This window comes from Oncorhynchus nerka, linkage group LG28, assembly GCF_034236695.1.
Source record: "Oncorhynchus nerka isolate Pitt River linkage group LG28, Oner_Uvic_2.0, whole genome shotgun sequence".
In the NCBI taxonomy this organism is placed as follows: domain Eukaryota; kingdom Metazoa; phylum Chordata; class Actinopteri; order Salmoniformes; family Salmonidae; genus Oncorhynchus; species Oncorhynchus nerka.
In genome coordinates this window covers 77,806,718-77,832,776 of record NC_088423.1, presented here as the reverse complement: position 1 = coordinate 77,832,776, position 26,059 = coordinate 77,806,718, and the positions used below count along the sequence as shown (strand labels likewise).

The 26,059-nt window shown below is 41.3% G+C and overlaps 1 protein-coding gene across 2 annotated transcripts in view; it reads left to right on the top strand.

The window, feature by feature from the left end:
- Positions 1 to 26,059, top strand: part of LOC115113707 (12S rRNA N4-methylcytidine methyltransferase-like) — a 57,836-nt gene that overhangs the window by 13,541 nt on the left and 18,236 nt on the right. For both annotated transcript variants that reach the window (XM_029641647.2, XM_029641646.2), the window contains exon 3: positions 23,322 to 23,458. In XM_029641647.2, the coding sequence (XP_029497507.1) occupies positions 23,322 to 23,458 (137 nt within the window). The remainder of the gene's footprint in view (positions 1 to 23,321; positions 23,459 to 26,059) is intronic.

Below are 26,059 nucleotides of genomic sequence, written 5' to 3'. Positions count from 1 at the left end.
CATGTTTCAGTATGATATTGCATGGCTCCATGTCGCAAGGAGGTGTACACAATTTCTGGAAGCTGAAAGTGTCCGAGCTCTTCCATGGCCTGCATACTCACCAGACATGTCACACATTGAGCATGTTTGGGGTGTTCTGGATCGACATGTACGACTTCAAACAGCCGTTGAAGTGAGTGAGACAACGCAGGTATCTGTGAGCAATCTGTATTCCAAGTCATGTGAAATCCATAGATGAGGGCCTAATTAATTTATTTGGATTTGACTGATTTCCTTATATAAACTGTAACTCAGTAAAATCTTTGAAGTTGTTTTATTTTATTTTTCAGTATAAGTGCGCTGATGAAAATTGTCAAGCTCAACTGCCCATCTATTGTTCAAAGGAGCTTCACTACGAAGGCTGTTTACTGTGGATCAATGCTTGCTTTGTGGCTTTAACAGATCAGGCCCACAACACTCTTTTCCGTCCTACTCCTCATCCTTGATTATTCTGCCCAGTCCCATAGCACGTCCAGGAATGCCAACCTCTGCATATTATTGCCAACATTGAATTATGTGCCATTTACAACTGTACCATACAAAACATATACAACGCAAAACAAAGATAATAGATTAACATCTGAGGATGTTTTGGTGCCTTAATGACTTTCAGGGGTTTCTAATGCTTAAAAAGTGAAAATTCTCTTGTGTTTTGATAGTGTCTGAGAGGTTGAACTAGAAAAGCTGTGCACTTAGTAGGCTACACACCACCCCCTTTCTAACAGCTAGATGTATACAAAATAGCTAGCTTTGGACTGATGATAATTCCTGTCTTCAAATTGCCTGGGGCATCCACTTTATCAGGAAATCTTTAAACCGTTGCAGTACATGATGAAGGATGGCACAGTCTCTCAACCCATCCAACACTCCCTGCCCCCAATTCTATTTCTTTCATCGGTTATTGTGAAAGGAGCCTTCAACTACCAGAAGCATCTCTTCATATGCTTCTAGATTGTTTTTCTTCTTTGAGTACTCTTTCACTGGGAGGTCTTCATTTAGCTTGATGCCACACTTGACACATACTAATGGACATGACCCTGTTCTTCTTTTGTCTTCCTTTAGTACCATGAAATTCACCTTCAGGAAGGAAGCCATTTCTCCCGCTGCTTCTTTACATTTTGTGAATATACAGTAGTTAGAGGATTCTACCCCTGAACCCCCTCATTTCAATTTGGTTTCATTTGGGCTATAAATAGTTTGCATTGTTTCCTTTGCACGCCGTGTTGACAATACTGTTACACTCTCTCATCCATTTGACAAAGTGGAGTCTTTTAAAATGGGCACCAACCGACCGCATAGTCATTTTGAAAAGATCCGCTGTATCATGTTTGACCCTGTTTTTGTTTTGTTCTTGTTGAAATGAATTAAGAAGAGCTTTTTGGCATTGCCATTTCTTTTAAATCCTTCCCCTCATCCCCCAACCTCTGGAGCTTTTCTCATCTCTATAGTGGGAAGAAATATTTCAAATGAATGGCAATCAAAATATTTTGGTGCAATATTAAGCTACGCCCCTAGTTCAAGCTTTATAATATTTGTTTTGTTATTCTCAGTTCCACCTCCTCCCAGAGACAGCAGGCATGACTAACATCCTTTCTGTACCTCAAAGCTATGGCTTGGATTCAGCCTACTCATCAAATTTCACTCTCGTTAGACTTTCTTTTTTTTTTTCTTCAAATCAACACTTCCTTCAGTCGAGTGATGTCTGCGTACATCTGTCGACACTTTTTCACAAGCCTTTTTATTTTAAATGTTTTATCTTAAATGTTTTATCTATCTGCATATTATTTGATGGTGATGATATAAATGAGTAAGTCCAAATTTATTTGGAAAATAAGAGGTGCTGGTGAATCACTAACCTACAGGGCAAAATCTGTCTAGAATTCTGGGTATGGGGTGATGACTCATGCACACACTTAGAAGAGTTTGTTCCTTCTCCTTAACCTGGAACATTCAAATAACTCATTACCTGCTGCCATTCATTGCCTCCAGACTAGATTGCCACCATATTGGACTTTTACCTGTGAAACATTTTTGCTTGTATTTGACAGAGGAAAAAGTACTCTTCACATCAGATATAGCTCAGACATTTGTCTAGCAATGTATTTTGCTGACAAGTTCAGTATGTGATTCATTGCAGTCTATTTTAACAGTAGAATTAAGGGCTTCATATACAGGCTCCTCCTTATTTTTCCATCCACCACTGTATCTGTTAAGGCAGTCTCAGGGCACCTACCGTGGGAGGCAGGGTTGACAGGGGCTTTATGAAGAGGAGGCTCGGACAGGAGTTGTCGATGGCATTTGTAACATCTAGAAACATCTTTGGGGGCGTTGATGGAGAGAGAAGATTTATCTCCCAATTCCCTCTGTCCTCCTCCACTCAGTGTGGCTTGGGGACACGACGTGGTAGCCTCATGATCTGTAAAACAGCAAGTGATTGTAGGATCATTAAAGAGTTGATCACCCGAATGAGACAATTATTAAGCTATGAATTTATGACAGAATTGGTTGCCATAAAAAAAACGGAATCCTTTGTTTGTTCTCACCCAATGTCCTGTGATTCAGAGAATGATGATATAGGCCAATGTGGTTTGATGTTAGGCTAGATTTAAGGGCAATGCAAATTAGTTTAAAATACACTAGATCCCTCACCCTAAGCCCTAAAGGAATTAATATGGATTTATTTGATTATGTTGAGTTCATCTAATAATGAGAAAATTATTAAGTGCAAATATATATATATTTTTTAATGCAGCTTGAATAGCCTATGTGGTAGCTATTTTCCTTGCTAGCAAAGGGCGAAAGAAGGTAGAGCTCATCCACTGACTGTGTGTGCTAGGTAGAACTGACTGAAACATTGGACAGCTAATTTCACCTCTGGGTCCCGGGGACAGTTCCTCTTGCACACTAAGTCCATTTCTTTCTTCCAATTAATTGCAGCATTGCCACAAAAATGGAAGAGGCAAGTAGAAGGGGAAACAAGTAAGGAACTTGTATGACGGCTCTGTATTAAAGAACATAAATGTTTTAAGAAAAGTATGATAAATAAAAACATATACCAATTTCATTTAAGGACCAAAAAACTGACAGCTGTGCCATATAGATTGCAAAGTAGTTGGGAAGAGATTTGCGATGTACCCATTCCATGGCACATAGTTTATGAATTCATACGCAAAACAACGCCGGATTCAAAACTTCGAGTTTTTCAATTTAAATTACTATACAAAATTCTTGCTTCCAATAGAATGTCATACAGTGGGGCAAAAAAGTATTTAGTCAGCCACCAATTGTGCAAGTTCTCCCACTTAAAAAGATGAGAGAGGCCTGTAATTTTCATCATAGGTACACTTCAACTATGACAGACAAAATGAGAGAAAATCACATTGTAGGATTTTAAATTAATTTATTTGCAAATTATGGTGGAAAAAAAGTATTTGGTCAATAACAAAAGTTTATCTCAATACTTTGTTATATACCCTTTGTTGGCAATGACAGAGGTCAAACGTTTTCTGTAAGTCTGCACAAGGTTTTCACACACTGTTGCTGGTATTTTGGCCCATTCCTCCATGTAGATCTCCTCTAGAACAGTGATGTTTTGGGGCTGTTGCTGGGCAACACAGACTTTCAACTCCCTCCAAAGATTTTCTATGGGGTTGAGATCTGGAGACTGGCTAGACCACTCCAGGACCTTGAAATGCTTCTTACGAAGCCACTCCTTCGTTGCCCGGGTGGTGTGTTTGGGATCATTGTCATGCTGAAAGACCCAACCACGTTTCATCTTCAATGCCCTTGCTGATGGAAGGAGGTTTTCACTCAAAATCTCACGATACATGGCCCCATTCATTCTTTCCTTTACACGGATCAGTCGTCCTGGTCCCTTTGCAGAAAAACAGCCCCAAAGCATGATGTTTCCAACCACATGCTTCACAGTAGGTATGGTGTTCTTTGGATGCAACTCAGCATTCTTTGTCCTCCAAACACGACGAGTTGAGTTTTTACCAAAAAGTTATATTTTGGTTTCATCTGACCATATGACATTCTTCCAATCTTCTTCTGGATCATCCAAATGCTCTCTAGCAAACTTCAGACGGGCCTGGATATGTACTGGCTTAAGCAGGGGGACACGTCTGGCACTGCAGGATTTGAGTCCCTGGCGGCGTAGTGTGTTACTGATGGTAGGCTTTATTACTTTGGTCCCAGCTCTCTGCAGGTCATTCACTAGGTCCCCCCGTGTGGTTCTGGGATTTTTGCTCATCGTTCTTGTGATCATTTTGACCCCACGGGGTGAGATCTTGCGTGGAGCCCCAGATCGAGGGAGATTGTCAGTGTTCTTGTATGTCTTCCATTTCCTAATAATTGCTCCCACAGTTGATTTCTTCAAACCAAGCTGCTTACCTATTGCAGATTCAGTCTTCCCAGCCTGGTGCAGGTCTACAATTTTGTTTCTGGTGTCCTTTGACAGCTCTTTGGTCCTGGCCATAGTGGAGTTTGGAGTGTGACTGTTTGAGGTTGTGGACAGGTGTCTTTTATACTGATAACAAGTTCAAACAGGTGCCATTAATACAGGTAACGAGTGGAGGACAGGAGCCTCTTAAAGAAGAAGTTACAGGTCTGTGAGAGCCAGAAATCTTGCTTGTTTGTAGGTGACCAAATACTTATTTTCCACCATAATTTGCAAATAAATGTATTAAAAATCCTACAATGTGATTTTCTGGATTTTTTTTCTCTCATTTTATCTGTCATAGTTGAAGTGTACCTATGATGAAAATTACAGGCCTCTCATCTTTTTAAGTGGGAGATCTTGCACAATTGGTGGCTGACTAAATACTTTTTTGCCCCACTGTATATATACAATCTTCCCAGCTCTGCAGATTCTGCTGTGATTAGGCAGAGTCATTAGATAATTTAGTTGGCTATTGTCCATATGTAGCTCGTTTTTGGTCACAGGTCCAGGAATGGCTGAAGAATTGCAACATTTGCCTAGAACTAACGCTCCAGATAGCAATACTGGGTGATTTGAAAAGCCATAGTTAATCAATCAATAATATAATCATTATTTTAGCAAAAAAATATATTTTTAATTTACAATCTGTAGAAGCTATGCAAATAGAAAGGTTCAATTCGTTTGTGAAGCATCACTGCAGAGTTGAAAAATATATGGCAAATAGAAATCCAAAATGGATGATGTTGAGAGATAGATGGGAGCGGTTGAATGGAGCTGAAGGGTGGAACTAATGGCAAGATAAACCATGTAAAACATACGGGGTCTGTCAAATGTATATAGGTTCAGAACTTTTGTGAAATAGCACAGTTACAAATAGAAATCCAACTGGATGGACATCAGAAATAGAGGAAGGAGTAAAAACAAACTAAATATAACTATTGTAAAAATAGATTGTCTGTCTGTAAAATGTGTATAAGATGTATAAACTGAAGGTAGAAGCCTAAGTGATTATCGATTTAAGTACATTTCTGGAAAATCACAAAAAAATCTAACTTGTTTTTGTAAAAAAAATGTTATTGTAGTTTTGCAATTGATTTGCATGAAATTGTTTTTTTACATGCTGACTTGTTGGACTGAAAAATCTGTCTTGGTCTACAAAAGGCAGTTACGATTTTGTGAACATCGTGATGGGTCTAATCTCTCGTAACAGACATTCATATAAATATGAAGATAGAGTTAACTAGCTACCTGGTGAGAGATGTGCTAATGGGTTCCGAGGTTAGGATGGGTCAGATCTCTAGTATGGCAGCCATTGGCCGGACTCTCCACAGAGGTGTTATGGTAGGGTACTAAAGACTGTGTGCTCTGGGCCTCTGAATCTTTTTCTTGATGGAATTCAGCTGCTAATGTTTTCATTTGTTTAGGAAATATTCCCTAAACCTACTCAGACAGGGTGGTTATAGTAACAAATGTTTTGGCTCATGCAGTTCTGTCTTGTTCTTGCTAGCTTAAAAGCTTTCTCCAAAATAAATCTTTACTTAAAATCTCTAGAGGTTTGAATGGACAAAGAATATTTGTATTTGTTGTAACTCTACTGCATTCCATTAACAAAAGGGAGATTACCTCTACATACAGCAAGGTAGTCGAAGACGACCCTCTTGCCATCTCATTTTTTGTCAGGTCACACACACACACATACACACACACACACACACACACACACACACACACACACACACACACACACACAGAGGGAAGTTTTTCAGGTAGGTCTATTCAAAGCCTGTAGAGACAGTTGAGGCAAGAGACCACATGTGTCTTGGCCACGAACAGCAATGAAGCCGATCAACATAATAACCTCAGTCTTGACAGAGTAATTGCTAGAAGTTTTCTTGTCCGTGAGATATTCACCTCTCATTTGCCTTTTGTGTTGCTGCTGTTCAAGCCTTGGTGTATGATGCCTAGACAATTATTTGTTTTATGATGTAGCTTGCTATTTCTTTTCTGTAACATTTTAAACTTCCACTTGGTTTGTATTGGATTCCGTTAAGAGTTTCTGTGACATGTTTGTATATAGTAAGTTATCCTAGTGGGAATGAGTCTGACCTTGATTAATAATGTGAAATATTGATACATCTTGTGCTACAGAGGTCCATACGGTATATTAGTGCAAGTTCTTCAGCGTGGCTCTGGCTTGCCTGTTCTGAAGCAGACCTATTTTAAATGAAGTGTGAACTCTGTTTCACTGTGCAAAGTTGTAAATTATATGTGCACTTGGAGCAACAGAACTTGGTTTAAAGTAAAGGGAAAGTGGGATACCTAGTCAGTTGTACAACTGAATGCATTCAACTGAAATGTGTCTTCTGCATTTAACCCAGCCCTCCTGTATCAGAGAGGTATGGTGTGCTGCCTTAATCGACATCCACATCATTGCTGCCCAGGGAGCAGTTGTTGGGGGTTAACTGCCTTGCTCAGGGGCAAAACAACCCATTTTTACCTTGTTGGTTCTGGGATTCGATCCAGCAACCTTTTGGTTACTGGCCCATACCTGCCAGGCTACCTGCCAATTGGCTTGTCCAGATACTGTACATCTTTTTTTCAGTATGATGTTTTATTCGCTCCCTGTGTTCGGCCCAGACTTATTATAATTCCTGAACAGGTGTGCAGCGAGAAATACTGATTTAGCACTAAGATGTTTTTTCTTTTGTGAGATCTGCACGTGTCTGTGATGAGAGGGAAATGTTGACCCTAATAAACAAAACATCTTCTTCTGTAAAGCACATTGACCTTATTCCAAGATTTTATCACCAGTCTTTAAGATTCAGTGTAAATGTAGATGTTTAACAGTTCTTTACAGCTTTTTAATAGCCTTAACCAGTAAGTGCCAGTTGGCCGCCTGCCTTCCGTGCAATTGAGTGAATCCATGGGCAATGGCTATACAGGAGACACTTCTGCTTCTCAACCATAAAGCCATCCAGTCGATGACAACTGCCCTCACCCCCATCACATTCTGCACCTTTATTAGCCATTGAAGACACTGAGTGCCCTACATAAAATACAAACACTCCATCACAAGATTGACAAATTTATGTATACTTAATCTTGCTCTGAACTTTGAGTGACGGGGGAAATGCAAACCCACTCCCCCATCCCTGTCATGGCAACAGATGCGACAAGGAAAGCGATCCTGTACCAGTGGATCGGTCTCCCTAATGGTCTGTCTGTTAGTGTAACAAGATATTTAAAAACTCCCCTCAATGACATTTTAGATCCCTCATTGTAACTGACCCGGGCTGGGGAGTCACAAGTAGGATTTTCGTGAGTCCTCTGCCATCTCTCAGGTTCCTGTCCCCTTTTCCTAATGAACTGAAGAGGGAGATTATCGAGATGTGGCCTTTTTTTTTTCATATAGCCAGACTGTCATATGTCTGCATGAACTAAATCACTAATGAACTCGATATGTAAAACCATTTTATAAAATGCAAGGGCATCCCAGAAGGATTTTCATATAGGCTATTGTGTAACTTTACCCTTAAGCAGTATCTAACTTTTCTCCCCTGTTTCTGTTAGGATGTTGAGCATAGAAGGTGTTTAGAGGAATGCAGTGAGGTGACTGTGCCCAACTGCCCTGCAAGCTACAGTACCACTGCCTTGTAGTTTCAATGCCCAACTGCTCTGCAAGCTACAGTACCAATGCCTTGTAGTTTCAATTCCCAACTACCCTACAAACTACCACTGCCTTGTAGATTCAATGCACAACTGCCCAGCAAACTACCACTGCCTTGTAGTTTCTATGCCCAACTGCCCTGCAAACTACCACTGCCTTGTAGGTTCAATGCCCAACTGCGACACTTGGTGCGCTCCTGACTCTCCTGTTCCCTCTGCTGGAAAAGGCAGATATTACATCCCTTAATTAGTGGACATGCATGCAACTGTATATTGATGATCATTCACAAGGCTAAGGTTCAAGATGTATGTCTCACCTGTTATGATTGCTTTACCTTTCTTCCTGCCTTGTCAAATCAGATTACAACCTCATCATTAACATATGTTCATCTAAGACAGGGGTGTCAAACTAATTTTGTCTCGGTGGCCGTCTTCAATCTTTAACCGGGGTCTTTGGGGGCGCCGCACTGAATATTGGTTATATTTCCTCGCCGTCAAAACTTGCATAGTTTTTGAACATTTCTATACTCTTCGACTGTGCAGCTTTAATTCCGGTGATTATTAGTGATCTGGACAGTCAAGAAACTGTTTAAATGTAGGTCCATTATCATTTCTACACATTTTGATTTTGTTTTAGTCATTTTAAAGTATACTGAACAAAAATATAAACTCACAACAATTTCAAAACTGTTACTGAGTTGCAGTTCATATAAGGAAATCAGTCATTATTCCTTCATCTATGGATTTCACATGACTAGGAATACAGATATGCATCTGTTGGTCACAGATACCTTTAAAAAAGGTAGGGGCATGGATCAGAAAACCAGTCAGTATCTGGTGTGACCACCATTTGCCTCATGCAGTTTGACACGTCTCCTTCGCATAGAGTTGATCAGGCTGTTGATTGTGGCCTGTGGAACGGTGTCCCACTCCTCTTCAATGGCTGTGCGAAGTTGCTGGATATTGGCGGGAACTGGAACACGTTGTCGTACATGTCGATCCAGTGCATCCCAAACATGCTCAAAGGGGGACATGTCTGGTGAGTATGCAGGCCATGGAAGAATTGGGACATTTTCAACTTCACGGAATTGTGTCCGATCCTTGCAACATGGGGTTGTGCATTATCATGCTGAATGAATGGCATGACAATGGGCCTCAGGATCTTGTCACGGTATCTCTGTGCATTCAAATTGCCATCAATAAAATGCAATTGTGTTGTCTATAGATTATGCTTGCCTATACTATAACCCCACCACCACCATAGGGAACTCTGTTCACAACGTTGACATCAGAAATCCGCTCACTCACACTATGCCACGCACGTGGTCTGTGTTTGTGAGGCCGGTTGGACAGACTTCCAATTTCCCTAAAACGACTTTGAAAGCAGCTTATGGTAGAGAAAAGAACATCATTTTATCTGGCAACAGCTCTGGTAGACATTCCTGCAGTCAGCATGCCAATTGCACGCTCCCTCAAAACTTGAGACATCTGTGGCATTGTGTTGTGTGACAAAACTGCACATTTTAGAATGGCCTTTTATTGGCCCCATCACTAGGTGCAGCTGTGTAATGATCATGCAGTTTAATCAGCTTCTTTATATCTTTCCCCTCCTGCCTGATCCAGGATGTCTTGGTCCAGGCAGACTTGGCTAGAGCACTACAGACACCCCTCTGTATGTATGCGAATGATTTGATCCAACTTCAGTGTCAATCGTCACTGCAAATGCCAAGCCCATTATAGCCAAATCCTTCAGGGAGTTGTTTGGTCCGTCTGGTTGCCGAGATGGCAGGTTGTTTAAAGGGGAAGGATCACATAAAATGATGGCCTCTGTAGATGTTACACAAGGCATTCTTATTTGAGGCTTTTTCTCTTTTTCTTTTTCAAAACAGACATCATGCTCTAAAAATACATCACAGGAGGAGAGTTGTGGGTAAACAAATGAAAATACCCTCCAATGACACTGCTGGATCTGGTAGACTTGTTGCATTGCATGCTCCTTCCCGTAGTAGGATATATTTCCATTTGTCACATGAGGTTTAACACATAGGCAGGGTTTTTTTCTGGATCAAAATGGGGCTTAGATATGTGGGGGGTGACAATGGGCTTGGCCATTGGTGCGCCGCCGACCAGATTTTTTTGCGACACTTCTCTTGGCCACAGAGACAAAATGTTGCTTTTTTTTAAGCCAATTTTTTTTTAATTCTACACATTTTGCAATTGAGCATGGAGAAATAATTGCAGTTTTAAAATCCAGTTTCCTGAAATTCTACACATTTTGGCATGGCTTATGCTATCTGAGAAACTCAAACATAACCAAATCCTGCCATGATAAAAAATACTCCTGAATGTATACATTTTTGATTCTCCTTGACTGTGCCTTTTTTGTTGTTGGTGGTCGATAGTTCTCAAAGATGATCTTATTAACAAATATATAGGTCAATTTTATTTTCTACGTAGTGTATATCTGGTTTTAGTCGATGTAGTGTACACTGAAAACGTTTTACCATTCCCCCAAAAATTGGACTGTGGGGTGTATTTGGTGCCCGAAGCTTGAAAGGTCCCATGTGTTCACACGCCTAATCCTCAATGAGCAGTCATGGTGGTGGTGATCTTCCCATCATACATCTAAAGCATGGATTAAAAATGTAATAGATTATCTGTTCATGCCCAGAGGCAGTCCTTGTTATCCTAGACTGGGCTAGGAGACATCATGAGGATTGGTGTCTAGACTGGAGTGGGTTGTGCTGTGATTACATTAACAGGTTTACTAGCTTCAGGTTAATACTGTATTAGAAGGCATTTAAAAAAAAAAGTTTTTATTAGTTGATGCTCATAGGTGGATTCCTCCTTATCTACCTCTGATTCCAATACTGCCACATAGCCTAGTAAGCCTACACTGTTTATTATCACTTTCGACTTACTACTTTAGCAATCCACATCACCTAGGCAGGATCAGCATTGTTGCTTCTATGGCCACAGTTCTAAAGATTTAGGAGGCTTGAGCTGAGCTGAGGTAGAGTTGATGAGATTGGATCCCCTGCTTGCCCCCATAGAAGACTAGTTTTCCATTTTTTGTTGTTGTACGATTTTATTTTTAACAATACAAAACATCAATTTACAAACGACAACATACAAACTCACACAAACATCCACAACATCACCCTGCCCAGACCCACCTGCTCACGCGCCCGTATCACTCTCCGCCACATGGCCTCAAACGGCACCATTTTGTTTCTCTCCGTCGCCCACACACTTAAAAAATGTAGATAATAGAGCATTTGACCTTTCCATTGTGTTAATGATGCAGGATTGGCTGATTTCCAGTTTTTAAGTACATGTTTTTTCAAGATGATTGATGAAAGTATTGCCCAACCCATTGGGTATCTTACTGCACCCTCAAATGCCATGTCTTGACATATGCAGACAAACAGATTAAAAGTACATTTACATTGTAATACTTCTGACCGCCAACTTTCTAACTCCGCCCATAACTTTTGGATTTTTAAGCAGTAAGGCCTGAGGGGGTGTGGTATATGACCAATATACCACAGCCAAGAGCTGTTCTTAAGCACGATGCAACGCAGAGTGCCTGGATACAGCACTTAGCTGTGGTATATTGTCCATATACCACAAATCCCTGAGGTGCCTTACTGCTATTATAAACTGGTTACCAATGTAATTAGAGCAGTGAAAAAAAATGTTTTGTCATACCCGTGGTATACGGTTTGATATACCACGGTTGTCAGCCAATCAGCATTCAGGGCTCGAACCACAGTTTATAATGTTAGTTTTACACTTAAGACATGACTCTGGCGTTGTGCTGTAGAATTTGTGAATTTTTGTTTAGGCTAATAACTAGTTTGCCTTTTAGTAGCATATACTTACCCTTTTGGTTTTGAAACGTTTGGTTTATTCGGATCCCCATTAGCTTTTGCCGAAGCAGCAACTATTCTTCCTGGGGTCCACACAAAAACAAACCAAAACACGACGAGAACAGTCACACAAATGTTAAATACAACAATATACAAATAATACAACTAAAGAAGGCGTGTGTAGATTGTGTATGATAGTGTTTGTGTGTGTCATTTCACAGTTCCTATTGTGCCATAAGATGTTGTCTTATTTAACATGTTGGTTAAAGGCCAGCAGACTTTGCAGTTTGTAATTTTGTTGTTTTTTCTTTTTTTTGTATTGAATGGCACAACAGGCGAGTTCATTATGCGTGTGACTCATCCCACTAGCCCACACCTCCGCCCCATCTGCTGCTGTGCTTTAGATGGGAGATGGGAGAGGGAAACGCCATTGATCACCTCTTCTCTCACATGCACACACACCCCACCTCCGACGTCACTATCGATCGGCATGTTTAATGTTTCTGTGGGGAACGGAAGACATTTCCCATTGTCATTTTCCATCTGTTGGCCACCAAAAAGCCCTTTTTGTTGATGCAATGTGACAAAAGGCAGAAGTCATAAGCCACAGACAACTTGACTGCAATGTTTTCCTTTCACTTTCTTAAAAAATGCAATGGTTAGGGAGCATCCACTGTTAAGAGACGCTGAAAACAATTTCCCTTCCAACCCAAAATAAATAGGCATATGGTTGTAAAGGCACAGAAAGAAAAAAATAAGATATTGAAAGTACAGTGTGGCTAAAATTTGTGTTTACTGAATACTTATGGTTATGTACATGTGACCGACTGAGTTCGAACTCGGGTTTCCTGCACACCACAAGACTGTGTTAGCTCACTGAGCTGAATCGTAGTCATTAGCTCGGGATGTATCACAAGTCCTCAACTCTCAGGCAATGCACAAGCATGTCTTACCAAACCATCTTCATTCAACTTTACCCACTTTTGAGGATCTTCTTGCAAAGACCGATCTGAGGCATGGCACCAATGTCAACAAATAGGTTCAAACCCAGCTGTCTCGCATGCCACAAGACTGTTATCCCGATGAGCTAAAGCCTAGCCATACACTCTGGGAGCTAACACAAGTCTTCAGGAAAAGTTACTCTTCACAAAACCACCATGAACCACCTCATCCAGATGAGCTGAATACGTTGGTAAGAATCTACACAAACTGTCATCAAAACAAATTCTATTCAAAATGATTTGTGGTCTAATCAAAAAATGTGATGCTTGCCGTTTTCTTTCTTCCGTCATACATTTTTTCCAAAGCCATGCCCCATTACACTGGGAGCATAACAATATGACCACATCTGCTGTAATTGGATGCAAGTGCAATGTAGATAATTGTACTGTAGGCTGCTCTGTAATTGGGCATTTGTGCACACCCTCAATCATTTTTACATAACATTCTTTATAGTAGAAAAAGAAAATGAATGGAAAGGCAGTAAAGTAACATTTTGTCACAGAATCTGTGTGGATAACTTGGCCCCCACCTTCTGTTTGACAGCCACACAAAAAAGGCAAGCATGTCCTGACAGGGAAAAGCTCTGTCTCTGTGACAGGATCAAATAAAAAAACATACCTAGTGACATTTAACCCCCTGGTCAACCCCTGCCCCCCTGTTCTTCCTTATGGCAATGGAGTGGATCATGTCTGAACCAGTTAGAGGTGACAAGACTAGAATTTTATGGTCGCTCACCCAGACTTTGCCGACAACCTTTAGTCTTCTGTCCCAAATAAGACACAAAAGTTGGCAAATTGTTTCCTTTCCAAAATGTAGAGAGATATTTTTGAGGGGTGTAAAAATATACAGTCCCAGTCAAAAGTTTGGAAACCAACTCACTCCTACTTATTCTTTATTTTGACTATTTTCTACACGGTAAAATAATAGTGAAGACATCAAAACTATGAAATAACACATATGGAATCATGTAGTAACCAAACAAGTGTTAAACAAATCCAAATATATTTTTAAAAGTAGCCACCCATTGCCTTGACGACAGCTTTGCACACTCTTGGCATTCTCTCCTTCACTCTGCGGTCCAACTCATCCCAAACCATCTCAATTGGGTTGAGGTCGGGTGATTGTGGAGGCCAGGTCATCAGATGCAGCACTCCATCACTCTCCTTAACTTGCCATGCTGGTTAAATGTGCCTTAAATTCTAAATAAATCAGACACTGTCACAAGCAAAGCACTATTACACCTCCTCCTTCATGCTTCACGGTGGGAATCGCACTTGCGGAGATCATCCGTTCACCTACTCTGCGTCTCACAAAGATACGGCGGTTGGAACCAAAAATCTCAAATGTAGATGTCACCAACAACTAGAACATCAGCACTCCCCGATGCTTTGTATGAAGGCTTCTGCATTCTGTAAGGACCAACACAGGGGATGAGAAGCAGGTACGGGGAGTCAAACATTCAATCAGGAACAGACATAAAACAAGACAGGAACAGCGTCAGCACAAGGATATAAGACAATCAATGCAGAAGCCTTCATACGAAGCATCAGGGAGTGCTTCGTATGAAGCCCAGCCAGCTCGTCAGGCTCCCACGCCTCTGCCGCTTTGTCTGGATTTCATACCCAGCTGGCTTGTCCAGCGCCCATTCCTCGGCCGGCCCATCAGGCTTGTGGTGGGGGGGTGGGTACTGTAACGCCTGTGCCTGCTCCCTCTCCCTGGAGCTCGAAGATGCCACGCTCCCCAGCATTATGCACTCCTGCCACCATCAGTACACACACCTGCCTTTCCCCGTCACTCGCATCAGCGTATTACCTCCCTTATATTTGTCAGTTCCCCATCTCTGTTACCTGCTGCTGCATTGATTGTTGATTGTAATTGTGTACCCGTGTGCTGACGTAGTTCCTGTCTTGTTCTTTGTTAGTTCCTTATTTAAATGTTCTACTCCCCATACCTGCTTCTCGACTCCAGCGTCGGTTCTTTCACTGTATACCAACCCTACCTTGTTACAACACAACTGATTGGCTCAGAAGCATTAAGAAAGAAAGAAATTCCACAAATGAACTTTTAACAAGGCACACCTGTTAATTGAAATGCATTCCAGGTGACTACTTCATGAAGCTGGTTAAGAGAATGCCAAGAGTGTGCAAAGCTGTCATCAAGGCAAAGGGTGGCTACTTTCAAGAATCTAAAATCTAAAATATATTTTGATTTGTGTAACAATTTTGTGGTTACTGCATATGATTACTACATGACTCTTGAATTAGTAGGTTTCCAAACTTTTGACTTGTACTGTATATTTACTATAAACTTCATAAATTACATCCTGTAAGAGTTCAGCTGCCTTTTTACTGTAATAATTAATCATATAACTAGTGGGTTGGAAAAGTATCCTTATTTCCTGCAGTACTGCCTTGATTCATTCTTTCCTCCCCTCCTGTACATCTCACAGAGTTGGTTAGTGACTCTACGAATTTAAGATCTCAGCCTTCGTCTCCTATACTTGTTGTCCTGCTGTAATGAAGTATGAATAATGACTGTCTACAAATTGTTCATTTAAAAAATATATAATTTATAAAACCATTTGTTTATCGTAGAACAACTAGATGCTATCTATATGGAAGGTTCTTAGTTTTCCAACTCTGTGCTGCATATGAGGGTGCGACCTATCCTTCCACCAAAAATGTACAGACAGTCTGACCAGCGAATGAAAGTTTAGGCGGGACTTCCCAGCCTCCAATGGATGTGGATATGTAACCCGATACCCGAGAGTCTTCAATTCAAGCTGGAAACCGTAGCTGTGAGCCAAAACAGTCGGGGAGTGAATAGACTTTACATAGACTGATCTATAAGCAAATTACCTTGATTAACAAGTTATATCTTAACTTGTTTATGCTCATTGTGTTTTGTTCACTGGAAGAGAACAGCTCTGTAGGTGTTTTAAAAAGATGTCTGGATGACTCAATTATTTTACAAACCACTGAAGTAAAAGAGAGAGGCGGCTAGGTAGTGGAGAAACAGCTATGTAGTGATTTTCTCAGAAAATAATCAATGGGTAATTTCTACAAAACTATGTAGTGATTTTCTCAGACAAATACTTTTGACAAATGTCATCAATATTATTTACTATGTTCAACAATTTTACCATTTGTTTATTTGAATGCTCATTCACAGACAGCCATTTTCCACAATCCCCATTCACAGTGATGATGCAGAGAGTGATCAATCAATCAATCAAATGTATTTATAAAGCCCTTCTTACATCAGCTGATGTCACAAAGTTCTGTACAGAAACCCAGCCGAAAACCCCAAACAGCAAGCAATGCAGGTGTAGAAGCACGATGGCTAGGAAAAACTCCCAGAAAGGCCAAAACCTAGGAAGAAACCTAGAGAGGAACCAGGCTATGAGGAGTGGCCAGTCCTCTTCTGGCTGTGCTGAGTGGAGATTATAACAGAACTGGGACAGGTAGCATGTCCGGTGAACAGGTCAGGGTTCCAGAGCCACAGGCAGAACAGTTGAAACTGGAGCAGCAGCACGGCCAGGTGGACTGGGGACAGCAAGGAGTCATCATGCCAGGTCGTCCTGAGGCATGGTTCTAGGGCTCAGATCCTCAGAGAGAGAGAGAGAGAGCATACTTAAATTCACACAAGACACCGGATAAGACAGGAGAAATACTCCAGTCTGACCCTAGCCCCCAGACACACAAACTACTGTAGCATAAATGCTGGAGGCTGAGACAGGAGGGGTCGGGAGACACTGTGGCCCCCGTCCAACGATACCCCGGGACAGGGCCAAACAGGCAGGATATAACCCCACCGACTTTGCCAAAGCACAGCCCCCACACCACTAGAGGGATATCTTCAACCACCAACTTACCATCCTGAGACAAGGTTGAGTATAGCCCACAGAGATATCCGCCACGGCACAACCCAAAGGGGGCCGCCAACCCGGAAAGGAAGATCACGTCAGTGACTCAATCCACTCAAGTGATGCACCCCTCCTAGGGATGGCAATGAAGAGCACCAGTAAGTAAGCCAGTGACTCAGCCCCAGTAATCGGGTTAGAGGCAGAGAATCCCAGTGGAGAGAGGGGAACTGGCCAGGCAGAGACATCAAGGGCGGTTCGTTACTCCAGTGCCTTTCCGTTCCCCTTCACACTCCTGGGCCAGACTACACTCAATCATAGGACCTACTGAAGAGATGAGTCTTCAATAAAGACTTAAATGTTGAGACCATGTCTGCGCCTCTCACATGGATAGGCAGACCATTCCATAAAAATGGAGCTCTATAGGAGAAAGCCCTGCCTCCAGCTGTTTGCTTAGAAATTCTAGGGACATTAAGGAGGCCTGTGTCTTGTGAACGTTGTTGTGGAAATTTCCTGTATTACCAAATCATGAGAGAGCAAACCACACACAAGTTCGAGTTATCATAAAGTACATTTTTAATTATATGAGCTTCACCATAGCCCTGTGACTCTCAGATCAATTCAGTGTCTATAAATCTATTCTCTGAGATTGCTTACAAAACAGTCCTTAGTATCATTTATAGCCAAGACACACCAATCAAAACTCGCATGACGAATAACAGATCTTAGGAAATAACCTTTTACCAGAAAAAGGAGTATCCCATAATTTATAGAATTAGCTATAAATTATCGTTCAGTTTGGTCTCCTAAACAAAAGCTCTTATCTCATTCTTGGTACCACTTAGAACCAAAAACATTACCTCATCCAATGGCATATATCAAATACACCCCCTCCTGGACAAGCTTACAGAGAGATGTGACTGGCACACAGACATTGTGGAGCCACCTAACTGGTTCCCCATTAATCACACCATCCCTTCACATGTTTTAGGAATAGTTTACAGACACATTCACAGATAAGACTAACCCGACCTCTCCCCTCTCTGGGCCCCAAGTAACTTTTCCCACATAAGCATGCTTATACATATTAAGAAAACATCTTATTTATAAATGTTACCTAAAGAATTCTGATTCTGCCAGGACACCGTAGCATACGTGTAGGTATGTACGGCAGGACCAAATCAGAAAGATAGGTAGAAGCAAGCCCATGTAATGTTTTGTAGGTTAGCAGTAAAACCTTGAAATCAGCCCTTGCCTTAACCGGAAGCCTGTGTAGAGGCTAGCACTGGAGTAATATGATAAAAATGTTTGGTTCTTGTCAAGATTTTAGCAGCCGTGTTTAGCACTAACTGAAGTATATTTAGTGCTTTAGCCAGAAAGTAGAGCATTGCAGTAGTCTAACCTAAAAGTGGCAAAAGAATGGATACATTTTTCTGCATAATTTTTGGACAGAAAGTATCTGATTTTTGCAATGTTACGTAGATGAAAAAAAGCGGTCCTTGAAACAGTCTTGATATGTTCATCAAAAGAGAGATCAGGGTCCAGAGTAAAGCCAAGGTTTATTTGAGACGACTGTACAACAATCAAGATTAATTGTCCGATTCAACAGAAGATCTCTTTGTTTCTTGGGATCTAGAACAAGCATCTCTGCTTTGTCCGAGTTTAAAAGTAGAACATTTGCCGCCATCCACTTCCTTATGTCTGAAACACAGCCTTCCAGGGAGAGCAATTTTGGGGCTTCACCATGTTTCATCGAAATGTACAGCTGTGTGTCATCCGCACAGCAGTGAAAGTTTACATTTAGTTTCCGAATGACATCATTCGGTATAATATATAGTGAAAATAGTAGTCCTAAAACGGAGCCTTGAGGAACACCGACATTTACAGTTGATTTGTCAGAGCAAAAACCATTCACAGAGACAAACTGATATCTTTCCGACAGAGAAGATCTAAACCAGGCCAGAACTTGTCCGTGTAGGCCAATTTGGGTTTCCAATCTCTCCAAATGAATGTGGTGATCGATGGTATCAAAAGCAGCACTAAGGTCTAGGAGCACGAGGACAGATGCAGAGCCTCGGTCTGACGCCATTATGATGGGGTCTAAAACCAGACTGAAAGGTTTTGTATACATTGTTTGTCTTCAGGAAGGCACTGAGTTGCTGCGCAACAGCTTTTTCTAAAAATGTTGAGAGGAATGGGAGACTTGATACAGGCCAATAGTTTTTTATATTTTCTGGGTCAAGGTTTGGCTTTTTCAAGAGAGGCTTTATTACTGCCACTTTTAGTGAGTTTGGTACACACCCGGTGGCTAGAGAGCCGTTTATTATGTTCAACATAGGAGGGCCAAGCACAGTAAGCAGCTCTCTCAGTAGTTTAGTTGGAATAGGGTCCAGTATGCAGCTTGAAGGTTTAGAGGCCATGATTATTTCCATTAATGTGTCGAGATAAAATACTAAAAAACGTGATTGTCCCCCTTGATCCTAGGTCCTGGTAGATTTGTGCAGACTCAGGACAACTGAGCTTTAGAGGAATACGCAGATTTAAAGGAGTCCGAAATGTATATTTATATTATATTTTTCTCAAAGAATTTCCTGATTTTATCACTGCTTAAGTGAAAGCCATCCTCTCTTGGGGAATGCTGCTTTTTAGTTAGCTTTGCGACAGTATCCATTTTTTTGGGGGGATTGTTATTTTCCTTAATTAAATTGGAAAAATAGGATGATCGAGCAGCAGTGAGGGCTCTTCGATACTGCACGGTACGTCTTTCCAAGCTAGTCGGAAGACTTCCAGTTTGGTGTAGCGCCATTTCTGTTCCAATTTTCTGGAAGCTTGCTTTAGTGCTCAGGTAATTTTCTGTATACCAGGGAGCTAGTTTCTTATGACAAATGTTTTTTGTTTTTAGGGTTGCGACTACATCTAGGGTATTGCACAAGGTTAAATTGAGTTCCTCAGTTAGGTGGTTAACTGAGTTTTGTACTCTGACGTCCTTTGGTAGGTGGAGGGAGTCTGGAAGGGCATCTAGGATTCTTTGGGTTGTCTGAGAATTTACAGCACAACTTTTGATGATCCTTGGTTGGGGGTCTGAGCAGATTTATTTGTTGTGATTGCAAACGTAATAAAATGGTGGTCCGATAGTCCAGGATTATGAGGGATAACATTAAGATCCACAACATTTATTCCACAGGACAAAACTAGGTCCAGAGTATGACTGTGGCAGTGAGTAGGTCCGGAGACATGTTGGACAAAACCCACTGAGTCGATGATGGCTCTGAAAGCCTTTTGGAGTGGGTCCATGTGGATATTAAAGTCACCAAAAATTTGAATATTATTTGCCATGACTACAAGGTCCTATAGGAATTCAGGGAACTCAGTGAGATATGCTGTATATGGCCCGTGAGGCCTGTAAACAGTAGCTATAAAAAGTGATTGAGTAGGCTGCATAGATTTCATAACTATAAGCTCAAAAGATGAAAACTTTTTTTGTAAATTGAAATGTGCTATTGTAAATGTTAGCAACACCTCTGCGGGATGCGCGGGGATATGGTCACTAGTGTAACCAGGAGGGGAGGCCTCATTTAACACAGTGAATTCATCAGGCTTAAGCCATGTTTCAGTCAGGCCAATCACATCCAGATTATGATCAGTGATTAGTTCATTGACTATAACTGCATTGGAAGTGAGGGATCTAACATTAAGGAGCCCTATTTTGAGATGTATCACAATCTCTTTCAATAATGGCAGGAATGGAGGAGGTCTTTATTCCAGTGAGATTGCTAAGGCGAACAACGCCATGTTTAGTTTTGCCCAACCTTGGTCGAGGCACCAACACGGTCTCAATGGGGATAGCTGAGCTCACTACACTGACTGTGCTAGTGGCAGACTCCACTAAGCTGGCAGGCTGGCTAACAGCCTGCTGCCTGGCCTGCACCCTATCTCATTGTGGAGCTAGGGGAGTTAGAGCCCTGTCTCTGTTCGTAGATAAGATGAGAGCACCCCTCCTGCTAGGATGGAGTCAGTCACTCCTCAACAGGCCACGATTCAATCTTGCAACCTTACAGCGCTAACCACCTGCCTCTCATTGCACTCCACGTGGAGCCTGCCTGTTACGCGAATGCAGTACAAGCCAAGTTAAGTTGCTATCTAGCATTAAACTTATCTTTATAAAAAACAATCAATCAATCATAATCACTAGTTAACTACACATGGTTGATGATATTACTAGTTTATCTAGTGTGTCCTGCGTTGCATATAATTGATGCAACGCAGGGAGATGATTTAACAAAAGCGCATTTGCGGAAAAAGCACAATCGTTGCACTGCTGTACCTAACCATAAACACCAATGCCTTTCTTAAAATCAATACACAGAAGTATATATTTTTAAACCTGCATATTTAGCTAAAAGAAATCCAGGATAGCAGGCAATATTAACCAGGTGAAATTGTGTCACTTCTCTTGCGTTCATTGCACACAGAGTCAGGGTATATGCAACAGTTTGGGCCGCCTGGCTCATTGCGAACTAATTTGCCAGAATTTTACGTAATTATGAGATAACATTGAAGGTTTGTGCAATGTAACAGCAATATTTAGACTTATGGATGCCATCCGTTAGATAAAATGCGGAACGGTTCCGTATTTCACTGAAATAATAAACGTTTTGTTTTCGAAATGATAGTTTCCGGATTCGACCATATTAATGACCTAAGGCTCATATTTCTGTGTGTTATTATGATATAATTAAGTCTATGATTTGATAGAGCAGTCTGACTGAGCGATGGTAGGCACCAGCAGGCTCGTAAGCATTCATTCAAACGCCACTTTCGTGCGTTTTGCCAGCAGCTCGTCACTGTGCTTCAAGCATTGAGCTGTTTATTACTTTAAGCCTATCAACTGGCTGGTGTAACCAATGTGAAATGGCTAGCTAGTTAGCGGGGTGCGCGCTAATAGTGTTTCAAATGTCACTCGCTCTGAGACTTGGAGTGGTTGTTCCCCTTGCTCTGCATGGGCTGCGGATTTTGTGGAGCGATGGGTAACGATGCTTCGAGGGTGGCTGTTGTCGAGCCCAGGTAGGGGCGAGGAGAGGGATGGAAGCTATACTGTTACACTGGAAATACTAAAGTGCCTATAAGAACATCAAATAGTCAAAGGTATATGAAATACAAATGGTATAGAGTGAAATAGTCCTATAAATACTATATTAACTACAACCTAAAACCTCTTACCTGAGAATATTGAAGTCTCATGTTAAAAAGAACCACCAACTTTCATATGTTCTCATGTTCTGAGCAAGGAACTTAAACGTTAGCTTTTTTACATGGCACATATTGCACTATTACTTTATTCTCCAACACTTTGTTTTTGCATTATTTAAACCAAATTGAACATGTTTCATTATTTATTTGAGGCTAAATGGATTATTATTGATGTATTATATTAAGTTAAAATAAGTGTTCATTCAGTATTGCTGTAATTGTCATTATTACAAATACATTTAAAAAATCGTCCGATTAATTGGTATTGGCTTTTTTGGTCCTCCAATAATCACTATCGGCGTTGAAAAATCATAATCGGCCGACCTCTACTCTCTACACTCGACAGTTTTAGCTTTAGCCAGCACCATCTTCAGATTAGCCTTAACGTCGGTAGCCCTGCCCCCTGGTAAACAGTCTATGATCGTTGGATGATTCATTTGAAGTCTGATACTGTGGGTAATGGAGTCGCCAATGACTAGGGTTTTCAATTTGTCAGAGCTAATGGTGAGGGGCTTCGGCGTCTCAGACCCCGTAACGGGAGGAGTAGAGACCCGAGAAGGCTCGTGATAAAGTATGTGCAGGGGCTGAGCTTATAACTCCAGAAAGAGATTGGCAGTCAAACTAATTGTACATTTTTCAGAAGGTGCTATTGGGGGTAAGTCTTTATTTTTCAGTGGCATTTTTATTTATCAGGACACATATTGTGTGATGTGTGGGTGTAGCTTAGATCGTCCAGGGAATTTGGGGCTGGGGTGTAGCTTGGACGGCAGGCTGAGTTGACAAAGATCTTTCAAGAGGGGCAAGGATGACTAAACAATTGACTTTTTGATGCGAATGGAGAACTGTCTATCTAGATAGCTGTTTTGTGACAACAAAAAGAGACTCAAAAAGCACGGTTGGTTAAAAGGTTCTTCAAATGTTCACAACTATGTTTAAGTGCATGATAGCAATTAATACAATGGCAATAATATATAATATAATTGCAATTATATGATTGGACATTTCATGATTATTTAGTCTTTCATAGTGTAATAGTGCATTAGGAATTGAGGTATGCTAACTAATCATTCTCTGAGCAATCACCTTAGAAATGTGGACCATGTATAGGCTAATTGATAGAGTGTTGTAATTGTAAGGCCTCTGAAAGCACTGTCCTTGACATCAGACTACCTATTGTCTGTGTCCATAGGTTGTTCTGGACATGACTTTTGGAGGTGGAGGTCACACCAAAGCCATCCTGAGGGCATCTCCTGAGGTGACAGTCGTGGCTCTAGACCGAGACCCCACAGCATTCAGCTTAGCTCAACAGCTGGCCAAGGAACACAGGTGATTGCCTTTTTTATAATAATTACAGTGGTATGTATAATATTGCTATACATTGTACTTAAGTCACATATTTCACAGATTTGCAAGTCAAAATACATTTGTTTGCAAATGTAATCTGCATGTAGAAATGTCAATGAACATCAAGGGATCCTTTGGGATTTTGGCAACGAGGCCCTTTCTTCTTCCCCAGAGTCAGATGAACTTATGGATACCATTTTTATGTCTCTGCGTGCAGTATGAAGGAAGTTGCTAACTAGTTACAAATGGTGCTAACGTTAGACACAAATAAATAAAAATTGTATCCACGACTTCATCTGACTGGGAAAGTAGATAAAGGGTCTCATTGCCAAAATCCCAAAGGATCCCTTTAACACATCTTAATATGCAGAAACATAAAAGTCATTGTAAATTGTGTAGGCTACCTACAATGCAATTAATTTCACTGTACCTGCTTACATTATGATTAATATATACATGCTTTAGAGGCAGTTATTTGAAGTGAGACTACAAAACAGAATAGACACTCTAATAAAGTCTGATTCACAATAGCTCTACTGCCGAATGTGATTGGTATGTGCTTGCATTGTTAATGCTGTTATGTGGGTTATTTTCCCTCAAAGTTATATAGTCAACAATTTATGGATCATAGTTTGGATTGAAGGTTAGCTAGATCATGATACAGCCTTTTGCATCCCAGCTCCCAACCCTCTCCACCTCCCTGCCAACCTTCAAACCCTGAAAGAAAATGAATCACTGAGTAACTGCTGTTAAAGCCCCTCGTTTCACAAACCATCCACATCCATTGTGTCAGGGAGACTTAAACCCAGTCCCCCCACGCTTAGCTGGTGGGCCTGGCGTCTCATTTGTCAGAACAGAGGCCCACGGCCCCAGTGTGAGGGAGATGCTGCCTCCCACTGAGGTTCCGTCAGTGGTGAGTGGGAGGTAAAGAGAGAGGAGAGCCCAGCAAACTTCGAAGAGAGAGGAGGGAGACACCGGGCCACTGTGTTTAATAATGAGGGAGAGAGTGTGTGCGAGAGCAAGCGAGAGTGCATGAGGGAGGATGAAAATTAGATGTTCCTAAGACCATGGCGTGGGTAGGAATCCTTTTACGTAGATTCCGGGGAAACCTCTCTCGGGGGGGAATGTCTGCTACACTAACGTGCCTATGAGAGGGGGATGAGACGGAAGATAGAAAATCAGAGTACGCCATTCTGTCAGCAGCAATATACCCCAGCTATAAACCCTTCCACACCCACTCACGATTTGAGAGAAGCCAGAGAAATCTAGCAATTAGCTAATATTATTGGAAGCCTGTATAAAAGACCCTTGCAGCCCACGTAATGCCTCCACACAACAGGGCTGGAGAGCATTCTCTTCTCTCTCTCGTATTTTTATCCTCACTGATTTCACTTCTCTTTTGCCTTGCAAAAAGTACAGCCTTGATGCAAACTATTGAAGAGCGATGTGAATCTGCACTTATGTAATTGCTTAGATTAGTGCCCAGAGGAAGAGTTCGATTTTCTAGCGTAGTAGACGCCCTGACAACTTTCACATTGGTTGCAGTGGTCTGAGGGGTATCCTACGAAGGAAGCTGGATCTACTCAGGGTTTTCTAAAGCTAACCAGCTTCAATTAGCTTCAGATTCCAACTCAGGCTTCATCTGTATTACTATGGTATGAAGCCTGCCGCAAATTCTATCAGGCTTGTAACTGTGCGTACATGTCACACATGGCTAGTCGAACGCTGAACTCTTCATTGAGACAATGTTGAAACGTCAAGCAATGGGCAAATCAGTTGCACATTTTCATTTGTGCCAAAATCAAAATGAAAGAAGGCCTGAGACGATACCAGTATCGCAATATTTTGCCAGTATCTGATATATCATGTTTACTTTAGACACCATTCCACTCTCCTAGGGTGAAATCTAGTGAACAGGCCTACCAGGGAGAAGAAAGGGGAAACGACATTAGTTGTGGCACTCTACTGAGAATCTACGTAGCTCTAACTCTCTTTAGTCTTAGGCTTACATCTTAAACACTTCATGCTAAATTTGTTTATTTTTAAGTTTAGTTTAAACTTCTAGAGTTGAGGTTGCTTAAGTTCACATTCCAAACCAAACACAAGCATCTTTCGCCAGTGGTACTTTGTGTGTGTTCTTTTTTCATGTCCTGTAGATATTTTCATCACTGCTCCCCTGCTGAAAGCAATCAATCAGCATCTTGTCTTAGGCCTTAGTGACGCAGGTAGAGGAGCTGAGCAGGTCAGCACTGGGGAATATTTCAGACTTGATTTGTGGAGAAGCAGCGCATCACGTTGGACACACACACACACGCTTAGCACTCAACGGTGAGGACTCCTGGCACTTTTACCTCAAGATGGGGCGTTGGGAGGGGAATGGCATCTGCGGATGTGTGTTTTCAAGTGCTGCTGAAAATAGTGCATTTTTGTGTAATGTGTTCAGGTTACAGTCATGAAAATGGAAAACAAAGGACACAATCTTTACACAGTACATCCGTACTGTACATCTGTGTCATCCGTCAGAGGAAGTGCTTAAAAGATTAAACAAACCAACAGAGGAATTGTATTATTAATTATTTTTTA